The sequence below is a fragment of the Megalops cyprinoides genome, chromosome 4 (assembly GCF_013368585.1).
Source record: "Megalops cyprinoides isolate fMegCyp1 chromosome 4, fMegCyp1.pri, whole genome shotgun sequence".
Taxonomy (NCBI): Eukaryota; Metazoa; Chordata; class Actinopteri; order Elopiformes; family Megalopidae; genus Megalops; species Megalops cyprinoides.
Window position 1 is genome coordinate 33,812,779 of NC_050586.1, and position 24,175 is coordinate 33,836,953.

The 24,175-nt window shown below is 40.5% G+C and overlaps 1 protein-coding gene across 1 annotated transcript in view; it reads left to right on the forward strand.

Moving 5' to 3' along the window:
* Positions 1-1,645: 1,645 nt before the first annotated feature.
* Positions 1,646-24,175, forward strand: part of adamts3 (ADAM metallopeptidase with thrombospondin type 1 motif, 3) — an 82,737-nt gene continuing 60,207 nt past the window's right edge. The window contains exons 1-4 of the mRNA XM_036526971.1: positions 1,646-1,975; positions 2,683-2,704; positions 4,794-5,215; positions 16,696-16,852. Coding sequence (XP_036382864.1) covers positions 1,910-1,975; positions 2,683-2,704; positions 4,794-5,215; positions 16,696-16,852 — 667 coding nt within the window. The 5' untranslated portion in view covers positions 1,646-1,909. The remainder of the gene's footprint in view (positions 1,976-2,682; positions 2,705-4,793; positions 5,216-16,695; positions 16,853-24,175) is intronic.

The following is a 24,175-nucleotide window of genomic DNA, read 5'->3' on the forward strand; positions in this document are numbered from 1 at the left end:
AATCAAAATTGAGGATTTATTTTGTGTTCTTCACATTCCAATTTATTGGACCTAAGCAACCTTGGAAAACACAGCTGTGCTCAAGAGAGACTAGTAACCGGGCAGTTGTTAATGGAACACTGGTGAATATATTTACCAGTATATACAGTGTGTGAGGCTTCTACTCAGAGAGAAATACCTGAGGCTAAGATACTGTCTGTATAGTACACAGAGAATACTGTTCAGTTTGCTACATTATTTTTAGTGTTAAGCCAATCTGGTGCTTTATGCCAATGATGTCATTGTTATATGATACATGAGAGCATAAGACGTGTCCTTAACTTTGTTATTATTATTTAATGTGAGAACAGTGTGTGTAGTTTGGCAGCTGTCTGGATGAGATATTTAACTTTTGCTGGCTTGATTACAGTTTGTGATGTAAATTCAAATTTTCCTTTTTTCAGCCACAGATTATTTTATGGTTGTTATTTCAACGTATATAAAGCTGAGACCTACCAAAACAGAAATACATAAAATACTGTATATCTAGTTACATTTCTTTCAGTGTCATAACTTGCCATATTTATATAGCAATCATAAATAGAAATGCAAGAAAGTACAAAGCTGTCAATAAAAATGTGATATAACTGCCCGGTGTTTATCTGTCTGGTAGTGCACCCTCTCATACTTTTTATGTATTTCAGAGGAGACGTTAAAATGATCCCTTGAATTCAGGGCAACCTTTGCAATCCACCTGCAGTAGTGTTGCTGCCCCCTGCTTGAAGAAACGAAGATAGAACTTCTCAACACAACGAGTGTATCTTGCCATAAAACACTCACTTCAAAGGGTATACACTGCAATGCGTGTGTGCTTCCAGTGAAGGTACATTTATTGTAAAGTCTACGAAATGTGTGTGTGTGTTTTTCAGTTTATTAGGAAAAGGCATTTGAGTCAAGTGTGTTTCAGGTTCAAACCCCATTAGTTGTGAAAGAAAAACCTCAACTAAAATTAATTTTTTTTCTGAAAAATACATGAAAAATCATTCATCTCTAAAATGAATATCTCCTTGAAAGCCACCATAGTCTTATTGTTGTAGTAATATGGCTAAATTGTTCAATCTGATTTTTTGTGCTTTACGGTATGTGCCGACACAGCGTAGATGGCCTTTGAATTCAGAGAAAACCATGGAATCATGCGCGCGTGAGAGAGGAAAATCCCATTGTTTTATTGTTCCTATGGTTGTTTGCCGTTTTTCTATGAATAATCAATTTCTTACTGAGACATACACTGGGCTATAATTAAAAACGAGCATATAACCACAGGCGTCGTTTTGGACTGGTTTATTTCCATCTAGTTGTAAAGCCTTGCTAGTTGCTTAAGGTGTCAAGCGCTGCTTGTTTGGTCAAAACAAAAACTTTTGTAAACTCTTTTAAGCTGTTAGTATGGTGTCAGCGGCCTGTCCTTCACACTAGTTCACTTCGAGGGAAAGTGCTACCATGTGTTTCTTTCCATCTTTCCGTCTTTTTTTTTTTTTTTACCATGTGTTCGGTGAAAAAAGGGAGACAGTGACGTCACATCAGGGCTGGTCTGTAGTTTATTAGCCAGACCGAAGTGCCAGGTTGCAAGAGCTCAGATACTGCTCTGTACAGAAAGCAGAGCTCACACTAACAGTCTTTTAGGAATTTTTTCCTACTAACAACTTTCCATACTCAAAAATAAAAAGATATACTGGCCCAAGATCTGCAACTTTGTAAACTAAATTTGAGTTTTAATTACTATCTAGAACGCTTGTTGAATATTCATTGAAGAGTAGAACTTTTGAACAAGGTGGACACTTTTTTCGTTTTGCTGGAGTGGAACATATACTCAGCACACATCAAATTTGGAACCAGTTTTCTTCGTTTTATAGCTAAGTGAAATCGACTCGTGATGGTTCTCCTGTCACTGTGTTTAGTTGTAGCTGGAATTACAGTGAGCCTGACTTCAGCTGACAAGGTAAGTGACCTCCTTCTTTTGCTTTGCATAGAGAGTATGGAGTTTTCAAGTTAGTCCACGTATGAAAAACAGCCTACTCGAACGTTAACGTGAACTCTTGAGTGCATCTGCGACCCACAGTGTTACAATAGAAGCAAAGCAGTGTAGATATGTATAGGATCGTCTGCTATACTATTATAACGGCAATGCTTGTAACGGGACGATATTGAAAATACCACAAACGCCGTGGAGCAGTAGTTTAAAATTTACCCGTTTGTGTGAAAATAACTGTATGGAAGTGCGTTTTTTGGTACAATATCTATTACGAAAGTTGTGCGCTGGAGCTGTTAAGTGCAGCTGAAGTTCACCAAGTACTCACAAAATAAAGTTGTCTCTGACCCACCTCTAGGAGAGAGCTGAGGATTCACCCTGAGCGTTCTGTCTGTATTACTCTCTTAATTGCTCTGCAGAATGAATACTTGCGCACGTGAATGTTTGTTGTTATTGGGTGAACAGTTTTACACTATCCTCTGAGCACGTGAAATCGAAAGTTGAACTTTTGCCAGCTCACTCATTATCCACTGGGGCTCCAGAATAAATCTGGTTTCTAGGCACGATCAGATGAATTAAGATTTAGCCAATGCATGTCTCATTTTGTGAAGGTTATTGTTGTTACTCATTTGTGTCACTACTGATTAAAAATATACTTTTTGGTTTCCCTTTTTCAGGCTGGCGAAGTAGATAAAGAAGGTAAGAATCAATTTGCATGAATCAACTCTTGATGGCCCTGATGATATTAAACGTTGGCTTATAATAAGTGTGTCATTCTAAGTCCATGTACACTCTGGTACTTACACTTTTTCTTGTTCCAGATTAAATACGATCACATTTCAGAAAAGTCTCACTGTTCTTTGTTTCATGGTGACATTTGAGAAAATGGGCACCATCGGGCGAGTGGTTTTATTGCAGATGGGGCTTATCCTCCCTTGCCCTATCCTCCCTAGCATAACACATCATTTTGTTGCTTTAGGTCCCCGTACATCTTTTACATCTTACATGTCTTGTTACTCATTTACACAGCCGGGGTTGGGCGGGCTGGAGCAAATGAGGTAAAGCACCAAGGGTGCCACAGCATTGACCCACCTGGGATTCAAAACCAAAAACTCTTTCCAGTTTCCCAACCAGCTACACACTCTGTCTTTTTATTAGAAAATGTTATGCAAAAGGACCTTTGACCTCACGGTCTCAAGTGGTGATGCCAACTTGTCTGGATGGTCAGATGGCCATGTGTGGCCACATTTCAGCCTTTGTACAGCATGTCACAGGTAGATTGGTATTTATTGATACATTTGATGTGGTTCCTCAGCTGCAATATGTAGAGTATCTATAGCGATAACACAGAAAAATTCGTAAGATGCCCAAAACTGCCGCCAAAAAAGTATGTTTTCAGTTCAGTGGTGCATTGTGTTGTAGGCTATGTGTGCCCACTCGTTCATCATAAATTTCAGTTTTAGGAATCCCCATCTGCAGTTTACTCACAAGCCGTTTATGACTTTTAGTTTTGGACACCCTTAGATGTCTTTAGCCAGACTACAAAAGAACATTGTCCATTGACCAGTAATCCAAATGTACTTGATTATCATCAGTCATTCAAGAAATGTCATGTGTAGAGTGAAAAGGTTTTATCTATATACCATACACATACAAAATAGTATTTAATTTTATTAAGCCCTGGATTCAATCATACATGATTGTGAGTGGTACTTAATTTTGTTTTAGGCATTTAAGCAACTGGGTCTGTTAAAATCCATTGATAAAAAACTGTGATAAAACAATACTTTAGCATGAACACATGTTTTAAGAAAACATTTGCTTACAATCTGAATGTCTGGTGTAAAGCTTGAAATATTGTCACAGGGCAATTTATGATCATCATTATTCTACAGACCACAGAGTGAAAAGAAAATCAATACTTTAATTTTTTTAAATCTAGTGTGTCAAAATGACTTCAAAGAAAGGAATTTTCACTGTGGGTATATAAGAGGAGCTTTCCTGTTAGTAGTATGATTATTAAGCCCTTATAACATGACATGATACTTATCTTAATATAGCCCACAATAAGACCCTGTTAAGTGGAGAGCTATTTCAGATCTGAACCAAAACCTAAACCAGAACTATCCTACAAGAAACTGGAAAGGAAATTGAAATTTGGCTGTTGGACAAGAAATATGAATTGGAAATTAGCTGGTAAATTTATTTACAGCATCAGTATGCATCAAGAAACAGAACACATTGCTGTGGTTTTCAGAGCATATCATTTGCTCAAGTGCATATTTCCAAATATCTCAAACAATGACATCTGCTTTTATTTCTTCTTCAGCGTAGATTACCTACAGTAAATCATTACCATCTTCAGAAAATCTGGCAGAGTTTTTTTTCCTCTCTCTTTCTTCTTTACATGCTTACCTGTTCGAAAGCCATCATTCTTGGGTCAAGAAGGCAGGCCAAACTTAGGTGGAAAATTGCTTTGAAATGAAAGAGACTATTTGAGGGTTATAAACTTCCTTTCACTGCTACCCTGACCACAAATGAGAGACTGAATGAGGATCTCAGTGTAAATCAAACAGTGTGTCCAGTTCAGATTAATTGCCACCCGGCATCGGATACCCTCGTTTTGGCCCTGCAGGTTTTCTCTGGCTATGCTCAGGGAAGTGGTGGAGCATTGACTGGATGGGGTCCTCACCCGTGCTAATTGCCTCGTTTTTAACAGCTCGTTTCTAACCTGTGGTGTCCAGGACTCAGCGTAATGTGTGACCTCTCGTGTGCCCGACTCTTGTAGAATTCCTGAAGAGCAGGCTGAGAGAGTATGGACTGATCACGCCCATCAGCACGGACTCGGAGGGACACTACCTGTCGCACCTTCTCTCCGCCAACCACAAGCAGCGCGTCAAGAGGGACTTGACCCAGGGGTGGGCGCCGAAGAGCGAGCAGCTCTTCTTCAACGTCACGGCCTTCGGGAAGGAGTTCCACCTGCGCCTGCGCCCCAACAACAGGCTGGTGGCCCCCGGCGCCATGGTGGAGTGGCATGACGAGGTCGAGGGCTTCGGGATCTTCATCAACGACACCGAGGGTGGGAACCAGACCAGCACCAGTGCGGAGAGGATACTGAAGAGGGAGCTCCTCCAAACCGACTGCACATTTATTGGAGACATCACCGACGTCCCTGGGGGCTCTGTCGCCATTAACAACTGTGACGGACTGGTATGTGGTTGATTTGTTGTCCCCCCATCCTCTATCGCTCCTCAAATTGCTGGTTTTCGGATACTTATTATCTTCACTCCAGAAAGTTTAACATTACACATCACATAGCACAAAGAATTATGTAGTGTACATGCAAACCCGCATAATTATTATAAAGCTGGCATGTGGCATTGGGATGACTGAACAGGTATTTGGAGGGGTGTTTGAGGAATGACACTTAAAGGTTTGGTTCAGCCCCATGGAGGATGAAATTTAAAATGGATCATTAGGGACAGTGCACCAGAGGATCTTCATGAACTCATGAATGATGAATCCTGCACTACAGATGAGCAGACTGTCATTACCAAATGATTTTAGAATATGTAATTATTGTCTGTATTTGAAAAAAAATGTTCCTGAAATTCCTAATGTGATGTGGTAATACCACATGCCCAGTTAGAGTACTGTGTTGTAAATACAGTACTTAACCTGCTTGGCCCCTAGTTGTTGCTCCTTGCCTCTTCCCGATAAAGTTTAAGATTGCCACAGATTAATGATGAAGGTTTGAATTTGAATCACTGAGATCAAGGCGAGGATGGACAGAATCTTTCTGAACAGCTGCACTGGGGAGTTCTGGCTTTCATAGGAAAAATCACAGCTTGCACAACATTAGCTAAGGGCATAGGTTGAAACCAAGTCAGTGAGTTTAGCTTTATAATTTTTAAAATTAAAACATGTCTGTTCATTTCTCAAGGAGGTCTTGCCTTCATGGTAATATTAGTTCCCTCCCCGCTCACAGCTATTACGCACAGGCCCCGCTACGTCAGACCCTATGAGGTCTTTTTATGTCCAGATGGATTTCTCATGGCTTTGGCCTTTATTCACTATGAACCATGTAACCTTGGAGCTAACAGCCAAGGGGAGGTCCTGCTTTGACTAACCCAGGATCACCCTGGTTTGCATGCATATTGGCTCTCTTCTGTGCCCCCTTGGGGTTTAATTTCGACCATGGGCTAAGCAGTCACTTCCTGAGCTAAACCCCTGGGGGGGGAGTTCCCCCTGTGGGGCTCCAGCATAGCACTGCGCCCAAACCAAGCGGCGGACAGTTCAGAGCATTCACAGAGGGAAGCGTGGAAAGCTCTTTTAAATTTAGCTAATAAGAAGCAAAATAAGAGATGTTTAGTAATCACAGGATGACCAGCATTGGTTTCGTCTGACCTCAGCTTAGCCTTTTAAGGTTCAGCCTGAGCTGCATATCTAATCAAGTTAGGGAAGAAACAGCACATTTTCTCTGCGCAAGAAAGTCAGTGGAATGTGCAGGAATGTCCCCATTTAATTGTCAAGAGTTACGCTGCAAAGGAAGTTTACTGTGGGACACATGGATCCGGAGCCTCGCAGTACCCGACTGCCTGTTTCCTGTGGTTGGTGTGTACAGTTTGTCCGTGCACAGCTGCGATTAGCATTCACTTCCTGTGTATTTGTATGACGGCGGCCAACGTCATTATCTGCCCACTTCAAATGAATCACTTTTGCAGTAGGAAGTTCTTGCACAATGTCAGAACCAACACTTTAACCATTAACTAACAGAGGGCAGGGACCCGAGGGAGAGGAATGACATATTGGGGCAAGCAGGGTGAGCTATAAGCGGATTTCATGCGCAAAAGTTAGTGGGTTTTTGACATAAGGGGTGCATCTGACACCTGGCATTGCACACATCATAAAATCCTACATGGATGGTTAAGGAATGACTGAGATTCTCTGTGAAAAGTTTGAAAGACATTTGTGGAATGTATCTGGGTTTGTGTGTGCATATTTGTGTGTGTGTGTGTGTGTGAGATAGAGAGAGAGAGAGAGAGAGAGAGAGAGAGAGAGAGAGAGAGAGAGAGAGAGAGAGAAAAAGTGAGTGTGAGAACTTCATATGCAACCCTGCAAACCTCACAGAGGCAAGATTGTCTGTTAACATCCAAAAAAGAATTGGCTGCAGTTGGAGCTGGTCACCCCGTGCTTTCCCTCTGAGGGTGGATATTGGGATGACTAAAACATTAGCAGTTCACAGGTCCCTCTGCTTGTGGGTAACACCACTGTGGTAATAGTTGTGGTTAACCAGCAGGACTGAACCTTCTTAAATGTTCACATCAGTGACTAATTTCCTTAAGAACATTACCTTGCCCCAGGGGTATAGGCCAGCTCAGTGCCTATTTAGGCATCTTGTACCTTGAGAGTTCTTATAAGAATATTATTGATATCATATTTTTTTTTACTCTGGTACATTTGTACAAAGGCTGAAAACATCATAAAGCCAAGGGATGTAGGGATCAAACAGAGTTGAAAGAAATCACCTTTGATCTTAAGCAGTACTTTTGGTTGTCTCTAGGTGTGTATTTTACAGGTGTTAATTATAGGCATTTTCAGAAGGGGATACTTGGCTACGACCTCATCGCTAATGCACATGTACCCAGTGTTTCCTTTCTTCAGAGAAATCGTAAAGGGATCAGGTTCCTCTGTGGCACAGATGTTTGATACTTCTGGAAATTGCTGTGCTGGTGTTAACTGCACTATACTGAGAAGGCATGCATCATTGCATTTTCCGAGCTTTTAGTTTGTGGGCTCTGCTTTAGCAGAACAGTTAAGGCCATAATTGGCCGAGACATTAATGCTGTAAGACCAGTCCTCACAAGATGATTTTGGCAAAGACTGCACATTTGTGCAGAGTGTACACCCTGTACATATCGTTGTGCATGTACAGGACATTGTTTAACAGTGTAATGCATGAATAAAAGATGTGTATAAAAGAATCCTGAACAGAGGTCATAGAGGCAGTGTTATTTACACAGGCCGACATAACGAACGCTAAACTGAGAGGTTGTCTGGATTAGACTGCGGTTTGTTTCATATTAAGCTGTCTTCAGTTAATCGTGTTGGCATAAATTCTATAAAAGTACATATTATGCATACCATTGAGATGTATTGTGAAACAGGGGAGTTAGCAAAACTCACTTGCACTCATAGCAATTTCACCCTGTCGGGGTCAGGCTTCTAGAGGAACTTTATTCCTGTCATTGATCGTTCATGTTGTACTGCAGTACACCATGCTTCATAGACCAACATCAGAAACCATCAACGGATCAGCCCATAAATACCGTCGTTGGATTAATGACACCAGCAGTCCCAGGACTCTACTTTATCTTGCACTACCAATAGCCATTTCATGTTCAGCTCCAGCATTTTTGGAACACAGTCAGACCCCGCAAAGGTCTTTGAACTCGACTGTTTCTCCCTTCATTCATGCCTAGCATTCCAGCCAAGTTGAACAAAGAGTATAGTGTTGAAATCAGCTTTGCTTCTGAATCTTAAATATGAGTTTGTGACATTTACGGTGTCTGCAGCCCGAAGATGAATTTGTAAACGCGGTTTCCGACAGTCCAGGGGAGCTAATTGCGGCCTTTGGGTTCGAGGCACACCTGTTCTCTGTTTAACTGGTTGAAGATGGGTGATTTACAAGCGATCTTCAGTCAAGCGTAAACACATCGGCGAAGAGGATTGATAGCCTCCGATGCCGTCATGTGCTCCGATGCCATATGTAACCCACAACAAGCAGAATAACACAAGCAAAGGGGGAATGCGGGGGCCCTGAAATTTCACAAGTGGGTGTAAACACGCTTTTCCTCTCTGACTGTTAACATTGCAGTGCGTCTTAACAGCGGTAATATATTGGTGTTCTCCCAATGTGAAGTGTTCAAACTCTCAGGCTCATATTTTCTGGCTCCTGTTAATTACCTTACTGTTACCATGCTCAGATCAGTGTGATATTCCTGAACAGCAGCATACAGTACTTTATACATTTTATACAATACATACATACACACTTTATACAATACATTTTGGTGAATGACATGGATACGTGGAAATTATTTAGTAGAATGTTTCAGGTGGATATAATATTTTGAAGTAAACTGTGCAACATTGCAACATTAAAGACATTTCATGGAATTGATAAGTTCATATTAAACAGTGAGTTTTGATGTCGGAAGAGTATCAGCCGCTGAAGACAAATATGGGAGTTACTTGATAAAACCATTCACACCTCATTTCAATTATTTGCGCACTATTCCAAAATCATCCGCCTTTGTCCAAAGGGTAATATTAAGTAAAAAATGTAGCAGCACAGTTCGAAGAATGCTGAAAGTAGCTTATATACCGTACGCTTAACAGTTGTAGCTGAAATGGAATATTTTTGATAAGACATGGTGTTTACAGAAGTTGCAAGATAACATCTCAGCTCCAGTCATCAAAACAATGGAATGCTACATTAGCCAGGTAACTAGTGCTGCCTGTCATTTTTTTCCAGAATAAATCAGCATTAATATGTATTAGGCATTATTAAGTTACAAACAATTGTGAAGTTAAGTGACATTTAGTGCCATTATATATGCATACCACCTGGCTAGTTACATATTAATACTGCAGAATGCATATTTGTGCAACTCATATTTCTCTCCAAAAAGAAATCCATCACCTCAGTGTATAAAATAACTGTAGAAAATACATGCTCAATTTCAGGGTCTGAGGACAAACTCAAGAGTGTGAAATATGCAAAGAATTTTACACTGAGCAGGACTACTGTAATAAAATGCCAAACCCTGTCACTCGTGGAAGTATGTCCCACATACTTGTGTGAATGTCTACAAAATATTGGCAGAAGTAATTGTTTTTCTGTGTCATCAATGACAGAAACCTGGATACACTTAGGTTCCCTGAGGTGCTAGGGCATAAACACAACCTCCATTGCACAACAGATTAATTAAGACAAATTAAGACACATTCTGGTTGTTGTTTTCTAGTTGCAATACTGACCTTTATTTATTTATATAACGGGCGATGTGAGTTTAATTACTCAATGACGTGTGCGTTACACCTGTGGACATTTTCAGCCTCTGAAGAACTGGTAGCGTGTGGAACACATAATGATATTTAGCCACCAGCACTAAAGGCGAATAGGCTGCTGCTATACATCAGCTCAAAAGACAACCTGTCTTTGAAATAAAACTCTGTCTCCTTTAATGTGTAATAAAAAGAGTTTTAAAAGTTTTATCGCTCGCTGCACGTTCCCCCATGCACCTTAAATGGAACTGAATGAGCATTTCCAGACTCTGTTAAGGAACTGGCCCCTTTCCCAAGATCCCCAGTGGGCACGGCTACAGTGGCAAAGTTTACTGTGGAGAGCATTAAGAAAAGTGACAAAGCAACTAAAGGAGGCTGTGCAAATAAACTTTGTACATTTCCAGTGGGGTCCAGTCCATACATCGAGTTTATTGTTTTTCCAGTTTGCTGCATGTCGTGCACTTTCACATAAAACACTCGCCCGTCGGACATAAAGACGTGATTTAGACGTGCAGCGGCTGACGTTTCTGGAGCTTTTGCAGGTTTTTTTAAATGTTCCTTTTGATTTCAAGAAGTGTACCCAGTTCCTTTTCCCGCTGAACTGTAGTAGGCACAAGAGTTGTATTCACTAATAGTTATTGATGTTCCTTGTTGATTCAGCTAAGGACTTGCCTGTTGCAGGAGTTTGACCCCAAAGCTGTTTTGGTATATGGTTTGAGGTACGAGAGGGGAGCTGCAGGAGGAAATGCAGAGGCAAGCTATTTCTTAAAGTTCTCTTCAGGAGATGTACTGCTCCTCAGTTCCAGCAAACTTTGCTGGCTGCTTTTATCAATGTATTTATACTCGTCTGCATTTTAATCATGGCCTTTGTAAACTGTATAACAGCCTACATGTGGTGTTGTTGTTGAACCGGACACAGCTGGAACTTGGTGTATGCAGTATTTTACTCAGACGCAAATCTGTATTGTTTTCTCTAATTAAATTACTGGAGCGGTTTGAGGTGACACTAATGCTTTTTTACTTTGGCTTGTAAATTTAGTGTCATCTTAACTCCCACCAGCAAGATGTTCGTCCTTCGCGGTGTAAAGCACCAGGGCCTGAAAAATTTGTTTAAGTTTCTTCAATAAAAAAGAGCTTGGCATTGACAGACGTGCTTGAATGGCATGCAGTGGTGTACTGTGAGAAGACACATGTGTTTCCATGTGTTTGAGTGTTTTTCTTCAGCTACGAATGTGTGACGTCTATGATAACATCTTATTCAAATAAATTGGAGTCTCATTTTATAAAATAAATAAACAGCCAAAAAAACTCCGTAGAGTTTACAGAGGAGGGGGGGGTTCTTTATTATGTTAATTCTCCCTAAGTATGCCTGTGAAATATTTTCGCTGGGTCTTGTTTGTTATTATTTTCCTTCCTAGAAATACAGAGATTCTACTCTTTCCTCTCCGAGACCGGTGACTTTTGCTTTTCTTTTTTCAGATCGAAAAGAAATTAGTTGGTGTAATTTTTCCTTAAAGTTCCTTTTAAAAGGGGATGAAAATGGCAGGTAATGATGACGAAGGTTTGCACACATTTCTAAACCAAACACACCTTTAAACAACACAGAGGGTGAAAGGTAGCAGTGTCTCGCCTGAATCCATGCCTTTTTTGCAAAGCGGCAGTACCTTTTTAAATAAAGCACGTTCATACCGGCTCCTTAAGAAGTTTAGACTGGAGGGCCGTCTTAGAAAACTGGACCCCTTCAGCTGAATCCCATATGTTTGTCTTGGCAGTGCAGCGATGTCTGCTTGGCGGGCTCTGATGCTGGGATATTAAACTGATGGAACACAGAACTCCTGATCCCTTTCAGAGGGGTTCTATTTAGGTATCAGCAGGCTAAGGCTCTGTCACCCACCTACAATTGTCTGCTCCACAGTGCCCTGTCCTTATTGGCTAGTGTGCACCAGCATGGGGTGGTGACGGTGGCCACGAGCAATTGCAGCCACAATAACGCCACACCTCTGTGGGTTAATTTTACTCTTTTCTGGTTATTTACCTTTACAAAATTGCACTTATTCTTAATAGCATGCATTCTTTATGCAATGAGGGGATTTATGTGAATGCAGTTCCACATGCGGTTATATCGTTTAGTACATAGTAAGAGTACATGGATCATACTTTTTGCTGTACATACTCGTTACTGTATTGTCAGCATCCTTTTTTGGAATGTTAGGTCATAATTTAGAAGCCTGTTTTCCTTCTTTTGTGAATGGAAGCTGTTGCACACACATTTGAAAATAGCAACATAGAAGCACTTCAAACATGCTGTGCATGAATTGAGCTGTGTTTCTTCAGGAATGCTTTATTACTGCAGCTGGAGTGAGCAGCCCAAGAGCTGGTGGAGTCCCTCACTCACTCACACACTCACTCAGTGCCCACTGAGACCACTTTGTAGTGTGAGTTATTCAGGAAATACCTAGTTATACTATTAGGCATTCAAGCCTGAAAGCCCATTGTTGTGGTCCTGCTTTTTTCAGGGTCCCTCAATTTCTCTTTCTTTTTCTCTTTTTCTTTTTTCATTTCTGCTTTTATTTCTTGTATAACTTGACAGAAATGTCTGCTTTAGTTTTCTCTCATATTTTCCACGCCCAGCAGCCACAATACGTATGCATGAAAACATTTAGACAGGTCTGATGTCACATCAGTGATGTCCAGTACAGTGACCAGTTATGTTATTCACACATGACAATATTATTTTACAGCATTCTCTTATCCTTATTTTACATCTGGCACATTTGTCAGGCATGGACTGTACATCGGAGCCAACTGCTCATCATAGTCATTGGTCCTTGGATAAACCCATCCGTGTCCAGCATGGTGTCAAAAAATGATTTTGCAGTTACTTCACTTACTGGGCAAGTGCATTTCTTCACAAGTGTCAGAGGTTTGACTCATTCATTTTACATTTTGCACTTTCATCAGTTTCTTTAATGTTAGGTTGTCAAGGCTCTAGCAAAAGCACAGTATGCTCACAAAGCACAGCATTTGCACATTTTCATAGGATGACTTCATTTAATTTGGAACATGTATTGCTCATAATGTCTAGATGTAAGTATGTGAAGCACATTTTCTTGTAGTTATAATGTGGTCATAATGCCCACCCAGTAGACCACCGGACGTGTTTTACGCTCATGAGCATAACTTCTCACAGCATTCACTCACTCCTCCCACATTTAGTACATGAAACAGGGATTGCATTAAATGGCATTTAAATTAGGTTTCCAAACTCCTGTCCCTGGCCATGTGCAATATGTACATTGCTAAACATACTTTTTACTGACCTTCATTCATTTATTCAGCCAATAGCGTTTCTCAATGCAATGAAGTTGAATCGCAAAGTAACCAGCAATGTTTTTGTTTTCATAAATTTCCACAAAGACCAGGATTTGCCAGGTATTAAATTGTCATGGTAATGCCATAGTGACATCCTTTTACGGACCACTTGCTTCAGCAAATGAGGAGTAGCTGTGTTTTCTTCTGTTTTGTGGTCTGACAGCACATGTAGTAATTTTAAAATCTAGTCAAATACTATAACCTGATACGCAAGAAATTAAATTTAATGTGAAAAGTTAATACCTTCTAAAAAATTATTTTTTAAATGCTACTTTATTGCATGTTTATATGGTATTATACTTTAATGCTGTATTACAGTTGTCCCATTAATGCTGTATTACAGTTGTCCCACTGGAGTACATAAAGACAACGTAAGATATTGTACACTGAACAGAAATTTTGCAAGGTTCATCTAACCACTTATATCAATGCCACAACTGACTAACAAGTGAAACAGTAAGTGGTGTGATAAATATTACCTGGACAGCAATATTAAACAAAATACAAGTAGTGTGCTGGCGGCAGCACAGACCCAGGTGTGCTGATACTTCAGTGCTTCTTGCCCAATGTCAAACATGCCAGGATCTCAAGTGTTCAAACACTAAAGCCCGTCTGGTTCTAATCACAAAAGCAAATCAGGAACAATGTATTGGGAAGAGGAAATGCTGCAGAAATGTGTTGTAAAAGCTCAGTCTGGAAGTGTGATTTGGAGATTACTCTCCCAACTGCAAGCTGCTGACCTTGTCAGATATCACAGTATAGGACTTCCTGCTGTTGTTTGGTGGAGGAGGGCTTCATACGGTATCAGTGCAGGCCAGACAAGACTCAGGTCTGTGGCTGAAACGTATATTCTGAAATCAATGTTCCATACATGTTAGAATATGACGCTGGGAAGATGTGACATCTTAAAAAGTGTCTCAGTCTCTCACGCTCTTGAAACTGTGGCACACCCTATTTTAATTCAGTGACAATTTTGTAATCTGACACAGAAAACATTTAAGTTTAGGTTCTGTGCATCGTACATTACATGTTGTTATTATGTTTTGTTTTGGCATTAAATAGGATCAATATATATCGTAAAGTGCATGTGTACTTCACGCTGCTGCTGTACAAAAGACATTTCAGACGATACTTCTAAGTACGCGGTTCCCCAAAACATATGGTGACTATAAAATGGCTGTCTAAACAGCGCACGGCACTACTCCGTCAAGTTGCTTCTATGGATTCCATGTTCCATCAGTAATTTGAATCATGTTTGGTATCCTTGTGGAGTTTCTGCTTTTTTGAATGTGTAGTCTTCACTTTTTTGTTATGAGCTGCAGACTGTAATCTCGTGTGTGTACAGTGATGAAATTGTACATCTGCATTGTTAAGCATGTTTTCGCTGACAAAAATGAATGCTTTTCAATCAAGGCACCTATGTACTTGTCATATAACTAACGGCATACATCAGTTGTTGACAGATTTTGTAATGTCTAGATCTCTGTGCACATTTGGTGATGTTTTATCATCTACCAGCACATGTGCACACGAGTGGTTCACTGTTAAGTACGTTTTTACCTTCAGGTTGCTACTTTACTCTCTCTGGGATATCTGATTGCTGAAGCTGCTGAGACATTCTAAGAACCAAGCAAGGCTACCAGTTTCCCATTCATTTTCCAAGCGGTTAAAAACATTCGCGTCTTACTGCCTCTCTGTGTTCAGACAGATAAGGCTGAAAGTCACAGGAAGTAGGAGGGAGAGGTTGTGCAAGGCCCTTGTGGAATTAAGTGAATGAGCCGCGCTCTCAGAGCACACAGGACGGCACTGACGAGGCCAGGGGGAGGCACGGTGATGGGAAGTGAGAAATGAAATCATGAGTGCATTCCAACGCCACTCTGAGAACTGAGGCTGTGTATATGAGGCCTGCACTGGGACCTGACTCACTGAGGGGCTGTTTCAGAGGGCCAGTGGGGAAGTCACACACACAAATACACACACACACACACAAGCACACGCACACACACGCAAACACACACACACACACACACACACACACACACACACACGTGCAAACACATGCACACACAACCACACGCAAACACACACACACGCGCATGCAGGCACACACACACACACTCTGACTCACACTGACACAAACACACAAATTAATGTGTTTATAACACACACATTCTCAAAACATATGCAAATGTGCTTACACAAAAGCATACATACTCAAGCACACGCATGTGAGTGCATGCACCGTCACACACATATGGACAACCATTTCTGCCTCAGGAATGGGCAATGAATGATGTAATGTTTTACTGAAACCTGTAATATGGGGTTGTTTTATGGCCAATTTATTTTAAAATGGAAAATTGCTCTACAATGAATTAATGGTTTGTAATATGTTGTTAGGAAATCAAGCATTATAAATCTTCAAAGCCTGTTCTTCAAAGAACAGTATGAAGATTCACTGTGTCTGCCTGTGACAGAAGACGTGTAGGACTATAAAAAAATGAACAGAGGAATATGAAGATCAAAAAGTAAAACAGACCAGTATAACATCACAGTATTTTCCTTGAATTGGTTGCGTTTGGCTGGGCTTTTCTGTCTTACCGTCTGTCCTATCTATCTGTTTTCTTGAAAGTTTATATCAAACCAGTCTGCAATCTGTAATTCTACTTATTGTGAGCCATTAGTCAAAATATTCAAATGTATCAATTTACCCAATTATTAGAAATACAATATCATTATTATTGTTCAGCTAAGATTAAAAAATAAATGACACGTTTGTCATGAAAGATGATGTGGAAGAATGACAAATCTATCTGTGTCTGATCAAGCCGAATCATTGATTAATGTCTGAAAACATCTGTGAAATGACAGTACATTTTAGTACAATTTATAATTTATAATTTAGAGTTTACACTTAAAACAGCATCCTCTCATGTTGCTTGATATTAGCTGATGTCAAGCATGTCGTGAATGTGAAAAGAAAAGATTCAAAGATAGTACCAGGCCAGCTCTTCTTGGAAGAAACTCCATGGTAAAAGCGGATGTATGAAGTCTCCTTCAAAGTAGTAGGAGTACAGGTTATCTGTCAGCATTCCTAATTTAACATGAAGGAAGAACGGGGTCTTTAGCCTGAAGAGGATTTACATTATCGTTCATGTTCAGCGGCCGTATCTCGTCAATCGCTGTGAAAATGCTGAGCAAAGTTGACCCGGAGTTGCTTAATGCTTTGCCTTGTTTTGTGTGACCAGGCTGGTATGATTCGCACCGACTCGGATGAATACTTCATTGAGCCGCTGGAGAGAGGCACACAGGAGCACGAGGAGCAGGGGCGGGTCCACGTGGTTTACAGGAGATCGGCCGTCCTGAAGCCTTCCTCAGACGTGTCCATTGACTACCAGGTCAACGGTAGGTTGCCTCCTGCTTTCTGTCAACAGCCTGTAAAACTCCCATTGCCAAAGACTGCAGGTTGGGTGCCTCAGACGAGTGCAGTACCAGTTTATTTAGCGCTTTACACAACACACTGGGGAGATACGAGACCGCTGATTTTTGATTAGAGACTTATTTCTTTAGCGATAGCAGAATCTGTCTTTCACAGCTTTGCATCAGATGCTTGGCTGCTCATTCGGTGAGAGACACTTCAGGAATGCAACCTTTTCCCATACTTGAGCTGTCACAAGGCTGAGGAAGACATTCATTTGCTCTGCTTTCCCAGGGACTGGTGCACTGCGTGTCCTGCTTTACTGTTGGGTTTACCAACAGCAGACCAAGCAGAAGGAAGTACAGTGTAGCACTCACAGTTAGAAACTTAGGAGCCACTGGGAGATATCTCAAGGTCCGTAAAGTGCAATCGCATTATTCTGAGCTCAATTTAAACCTAAGCACAATCGCATTATTCTGAACTGAGTTTGAATCTAAAAGAAAGAAAGTGGTTTGTTTTAGTAGCAGATTAATGGTTTTCATTATCCATGATTAATGACTGATTATTGGATTATTAAGGAACAAAAGCATCAAGAGAATGGTTCAGAGTTTACAAACAGCTGAGAAAGACCCAAATGTCAACTGCTATAGGTTAAGTACCCTTTGAATGCAATGCAGGATGGGGCTGTAGGTTGGTTTGAGGCACTTGCTCCAGATTTAAGCTCGCCAACTTCACTGTTATGCCCAGGTCCCACAGAAAACACAGTCCACAGCTAACAAAGTGATGCATGAATTCTGGAGGAACGACAAGAAGCTGTAACGCTTTGTGGTTGTATCTTTCACATACACATGTATATACACATGTACACACACACACACACAGATACAGACACACACACACACAGGACTGAAGAGGCTGAACTATTGCCAGTTCTTACTGTGCTGATTAAGATCTTACTGTGGCGTTTACATACTTACACAATGTCAACTTGGCTCTGCTGGGAAAATGAAAGACCCCAGATGTTGAGGAGTTTGTTTTTGAGGAGGTTTGTTTTTGTTTCGGAAGAAACTCTTTTGCAAACCTCTACCAACCTTGTCACAAAAGCATATGTTTCCTGTTGCAATCAGGCAAGCAGTTGGATTTTTGTGTTAATTCTGTGTCCTTGTGTTGAGGGGAGTTCACCCTCAACACAAGGACACAGAATTAACACAAGAGTTATCACAAAAATAGTGACTAATGCAATTTGAGTGCAAGCAATTTGGGTGGCTGTATTTACGGACTGGAGACATTCATCTCAAACAACTCAAGTAACATTGGTCTTTGTGAAGTGCCACAGAGGAACAAAGCAGACCAGCAATTGCAAAAAGAAGCACTCGCTGTCAGAAAAAAAGATGATTCTCGAATTTCTCTGAAGACATTTGGTCAGTGTTGGTGGCCTACCTTCTTATGTCTTACTCTTGGCCAGCAACTTTGCTGGCAGGTTTAGTTCACCCCTTCATGGTTCATCATCAGATAGCCTCGACAGCAGACCATCCCATTGAGTCCTGCGCATTCATTCAGAAACAGCTTTTTTTTTGTTTGGTTGTTGAAGTAATTTTGTAATTACATTCGAACAGTGGGAAACTCGGGGCCGGTCGGCCTTTATCGTTCCGTTCCCTTTCAACATTTCCTTATTCACTGGCTCTAAAGGGCCAAGTGCTTGTGTGGTTGTTGCTGTTGCCATGACAATGCGGTGGAGTGTCTTTGTCTCAGGTGGGAAATGCACAGGAGTGAGGAATGATTATGGAGTTGCTCCTGGTTGCTAGGAAATGGCAGCCGAGGAACAACAGGCAGGGGAAGGGACTGCTGTCCACGCAAAAGACCCCACAGATTTCCCAGACATCTTGCTGTTGTGTCTGACAATACAAATAGCCATACTGTAGGTGGCTTGCCCTCCTTTCTTCTCTCTGTCTTGTTAGTGTTCAGCTAAGGACAAAGGCAAATAACTTGGTTTGCTTTAGTTGTTATGCATATTAGAGGGCACAAGCAAGAATCCAAAACTTGAACCATTAAATGCCCCGGCTTGACAAAGAAGTTAACATTTTTTTCCCCCACCCCTCACCTGGACCTAAAGTAATTTATTTTTGCATACAACTTTGTCACACATAATTTGCAATATGTTTTCTTAAATTCTTCAGGATGTCACTGAACAACTAGTGAGAAAGTTGTCGCTTTTAATTATTGAATGAGTTTGTTTTTATTAGGAACATTTTGTTGTTTATAGCCTATATGTATGCATATACTTACTATATACACATTATATTCATATGTTGTTAAAATGGATGTTTATTCACTGCATGTTGCTTTACAGTCTATGTGTAAAATCACAGCTTGCATTTACAATCATAGAACAACACATTTAACCACGGTGGAATTGTATAATGGTCATCCTCTCACCTTGAACACCATGTGCTAGAGTATATTCTACAATCACAAAATATGACGTGAACTTGTTGCGCAGTTATGGCTGAGCAGTGAGGATAATTTTTTTTTTAACTGAAAACCGAACTTGTGGGGGGTGGGAGTGATGACGTGAGGAAAACAACGTGGGAATGTACTGAGTTCACACATCGCTGCCTGGTACACAGTTTGCTTTTGATTGGTGTGTTGGTGATTCATCTCCCCCCACCCCCCCCCTCACATCTTCTCCAGAAACCATCAATCCCTGTACACCAGCTGTTTCAATGTTGTTATTGCAAAAGCAAAGGAGATTTTGGGGACATGTTCCCTGCTCTGGGGATGCGCATCCCTGTCAAGGCTGTTCTTGATTCTTAGCCCCCCCCCACAGTGATGGAGTGAGCTCCTTGTATCAGCCAGAACAGCAAAGTTGCTGGCCATATTCCAGTGCAGACTGAAAACTCCCCTCTCCAGTATAGCACTTTTATATTTGGCACATTTTATGAAGTTCCCTTCACTGTGGTGCTTATGCTTAACATAAAGTGCTTGGCAACATTTTACTTATGTTATTGTAAGTTTTTTGTTTCTATATTAATGTCCATCTACTTTATCACTTTGCTCTGGAAAAGAGCATCTGATAAATTTGAAAAGTAATGTAAATGTGCAATACATCTTAAAAACCAGCGAGTAAGTTAATGAGATGGGAAGAGTTCATGTGATGCTTGTTAGCCCGAAAAATATGAAAAGGTTTCGCAGGTATGACTCACATACAGATAAAGAGAGCACAAAATATGGAAGTGTAACATGTAACTACAGATCATGTGTGGTTGATATGGTCCCTGATATGTAGTTGTCATCCTTCAGTGTCCTTTATGGCTTGAAACATAATTATCTGTTCTCAAAGGTAAGGTAACACTGACAATACATTTTCTCTTAGTAACAGGCAACCGTTTTCATAGATCAGGGGCAGTGTTTCTTTGAAGATAAAATGAATCCTTGAAGTGGATGGATGCAGTTGCATGAATAATGGAGGTACAAAGCAACTAGCCATTAGCTTCCAAAAAAGACACAAAGAAATGTCAAAGGCAATAGCACCAATGTCTTCTTAGGATAGCTAGTATGCTCTGTATTGTCAAATCAAATTTTAAGACAGCTGAAAGCATGTTTTTTCTAAACGACTGACTCATTTTTCACGTGAGGATGAACAACCCTGTAAAGTATTTATGTGAATATAGATGTATTTTTAAATTGCTTTAAAATGTTTGTTGGTGAGGCACCCACGACTGGAAGTGATTTTTCGGAGGTGAGCATGTTGGTGCAATGCGTTGAACATAGTTCAGTGTAGCAGGGAAGGTGTGTCAATAAGCCAGTGAATGGGTCCCTTAGTGAAGCCTCCTCTGCAGGGTTTTTCAGGGCCATTCACTTCACAGTCTCACTTGAATACCTGTGAAGTGGTTCAGCTCAGCACTACAGAGCTCTGGCATGCCAAAGGGCGGCTTTTTAATCTGCTCAATCCTGAGGGAACGTCTGGCCTAAAACACAGGGGCAAGGTCTTTGACCCAAGGTAGGAGAGTCCTGGCCTGGTTATTCGGATGTTTAGCTAATGAAGTTGGGACCAAGGTGATGTGAGAATAAGTCAACAATCTGGTAACGTCAAGAGCAGAAATTTACTTTTTTCCCTTTACTCTTTTTTCCCTTTGCATTAGCATTGTTCTGCATTTGTATACAACATGCATTTTCATTTTCATTTTTCACTTCATTTTCATGCATTTTCATTTTATATGAACATCAAATAGATTAAAACATATTGGGCCTCATGCAGCAATATTCTCTTAAATTTATCTTATATTTTCTCTTAATTTTCTGTTAAGAGAAAAAGTAAGAGAAGTCATCTCCAGATGCACCAAACTTTCTTAACCATCCAAATCTGCTCTTACTCAGGCATGTTGAATGATGAATCCACCTTGATCATAACTAGGAGGGGCGTGGCAGATTATTTGTTATTAGCATAGGTAACGCCCCCTAAACACTATATAAGGGCAGGTGTTGTGCCGTGTTCAAATACTCTGGCACATGCCCAAGAATTGGAGAGATGCCGCCAAAAAAAGGCTGTAAGAAGAAGAACTTCAGCAGTAGTGAAATTGACGTGCTGTTAAATAAACTTAAACAAAGTAAACATGATTTTCCAGAGCGTCAGTACTGGTGTTACAGGAAAATCAAAAACCCAGCAATGGCAAAACATTTGTGATGCTGTAAGTCATGATGCCGTGTCAGCAGAGGAACGCACAGTAACTGAAATTAAAAGAAAATGGTTTGACATTAAAATGGAAGCAAAAAAACGCATTGCCCAAGCCAAGCGCCCCATGATGACAACTGGAGGAGGACAGGAGGAGGTGAGCTCCTAAGAATTCAAGAAATAAGTGGAGCGGTGGCACTGACAGGTGTCCAGTCAGACGCTCCGCTTGACAGCGATGCCGCTGCAGGTGCACGGGGATTTGACCGGCGTGTGTTTCGCCTAGGTTGAGGATCCAGAGTACTGCACAAATCTAAAAGCAGTGCTCAGAAACGGCACAGCAGCCATCCGTCTCATCAAATAGATCTGTTCGATCTCTAGAAACGCATTCTCTGCGTAAGGCCTGGATGGCCAAAGCATCTAAGAGCAGTATGTAAGCCATTCAGAAGCTTAACGCACGCAATATCATCCAAGGGTTTTTATCGTCTTCATTGGGATCAATGGACCAATAGTATTTCTTTAGCCCATGAATTTAATAATCCAATCATTATAATTACTCTAAAACATATTATAATCTAAATTTGATTATATGATATTCATGCGCTTTTTATGTTCCTCAAATTTAAAACTTATGTTTCCTTGTGTTGGACAAACAATTTGTGGACTGTGAAAATGAGATTTTTTTTATTATCTTGGTAAGAGTGCTCTCGAACACTCGTAAAATTTTCTCTTACCTCAGAGAAGAGCAAAAGTAAGAAAACATTGGTGAATCCCAGAGATCAATGGGTACTAACAAAATAAGAACAAATCGTGGATATGAACAAAAATAAGAGGAAATTTGTTCGCATATTGCTTTCTGCATAAGGCCCAATGTTAATCTCTAATCTACATCGTGTGAGCTACTGGACATCTGAATTTCCCCAAGGGGATGAATAAAGTGTCTATCTGTCTATCTGTCTATCTACATGTTTTCTAAGAAAGCAAATTGTGCTTGTATATGTAAGGTTATGCAAGAGTTGTTGTATAAGTCTTTTTATATAAACTTTGTTTAACAGTATTAGTTGAGTGTTTCATGTCAACCTAATTTATTGTCAGTGTGTATAGCGCCCCTGGTGGTTATAAGGATGAGCTCACATGTCACAGTCTCAGCTGGTCAAATGGCTTTTTCAATACAGTTAATAAATAGGTTTAAAAACAAATAAGCACTACCTTTTCACCCCGTCTCTCGGTCCAACACTGTTAGCATAGAGAATAACACTGAACGCACACTCCCTTAACCTAAACAATCATGATCCAGCTCTGGTGCCGAGTAAAACACTTTCTGTGTTATTGAACTCCCGTGAAAACAAGACAGAAAGCAAGATTACTTGTCAGAAGTGCTAATGATCAAGTAAACTTTCTTACTTTCAAGTCTGATATTGTATAAAAATGGTGCTTAGTGAGCAGGTCAAGCAGCAATAGCACAGAATAACATCCTGCATGTCATTGTCCGAGAAACACTAAGGTTTGGATCTGAGGGAAGCACTCTTTAGACTGGACTGTCATTTGTTATATTCCTAAGCAGTTTCATGGAAATAGGAATGAGAATAACCTCTTCCCAGTTCACGAGAACAGATCAGAGAGACAGGGGGGACATTATTATGTTTTGTTTGTAAGTAATTTCCATATGATGTGCTCTGAATCTGAATGTAACAAAATTAATATCAATAAACTTAAAATTATTAGTTGTTAAAACTTGTTACTCAAAGGATAAAATGCCCTCCTGGTTAGATTGAATGCTGAAACGCACCCCCCCCCCCAAAGTTAATTTGTGAATTATACCAAAGTTTATAGCATATATATATTAATATATTAAAATAATGGTGTGTTATTAGTGTTGTATAACTTCATTAATGCAGAAAATGTGTGGTAATGTGCCTCAAGAACTCATAAGTTGTATATTTAGTCTTTTTTTTAGTAATGCGTGTTCTTATTGCATGTTTAGTATGTAACTCTATTGTCTGGGAATGTCGATTTTTTTTGTAGGTAGTATCAGTTCTCATAAAATTTATAATATGCAGAATTGAGTTAAGTCTTGGATCTAGGCTACTAGGTTTTTGCCAGCTGTGCTGTTTTGGTCTTTCATATTGAATTTACTGATGTCTATGAGCAGTAGAAAGGTCAGCATCCAAAACAATGGTTCTTAAAATGTTGTTGTTACATCATCTGTAGCCTTCCGGCTAGTTTGGCAGTCCTTCATCATCCACTAACTTATCAAGCAAACCAAATGTTGATTCGAGATTAGGGCATTTGGATGTGACGTTTTGAGTACACAAGCACAGTGCCGACCATCCAAACCCACAAACTCCTTCGGGGTCAGGATCGTAAACACGCCTCTGTGTTTATCCACTGTGGAAGTGTGGTGGTGTTGAAGATTTAGCTGATGAACAATTGAAAACAGACACGCCGCAGATGCCCTGGCTTGGGTGTCCCGCCCCACCATGGCAAATGGCACATTCAGTGCGGATGCAGCCTCAACCGTGGGTGTAGCCAAAGCCATCTGATACGCAATAAAGATGTGGCACCAGATCACATCAAAACACTGATGGATCCATTAGGTGTAAATTGCAGACAAGGCACCGGCAGCAGCACTTTGCTTCCC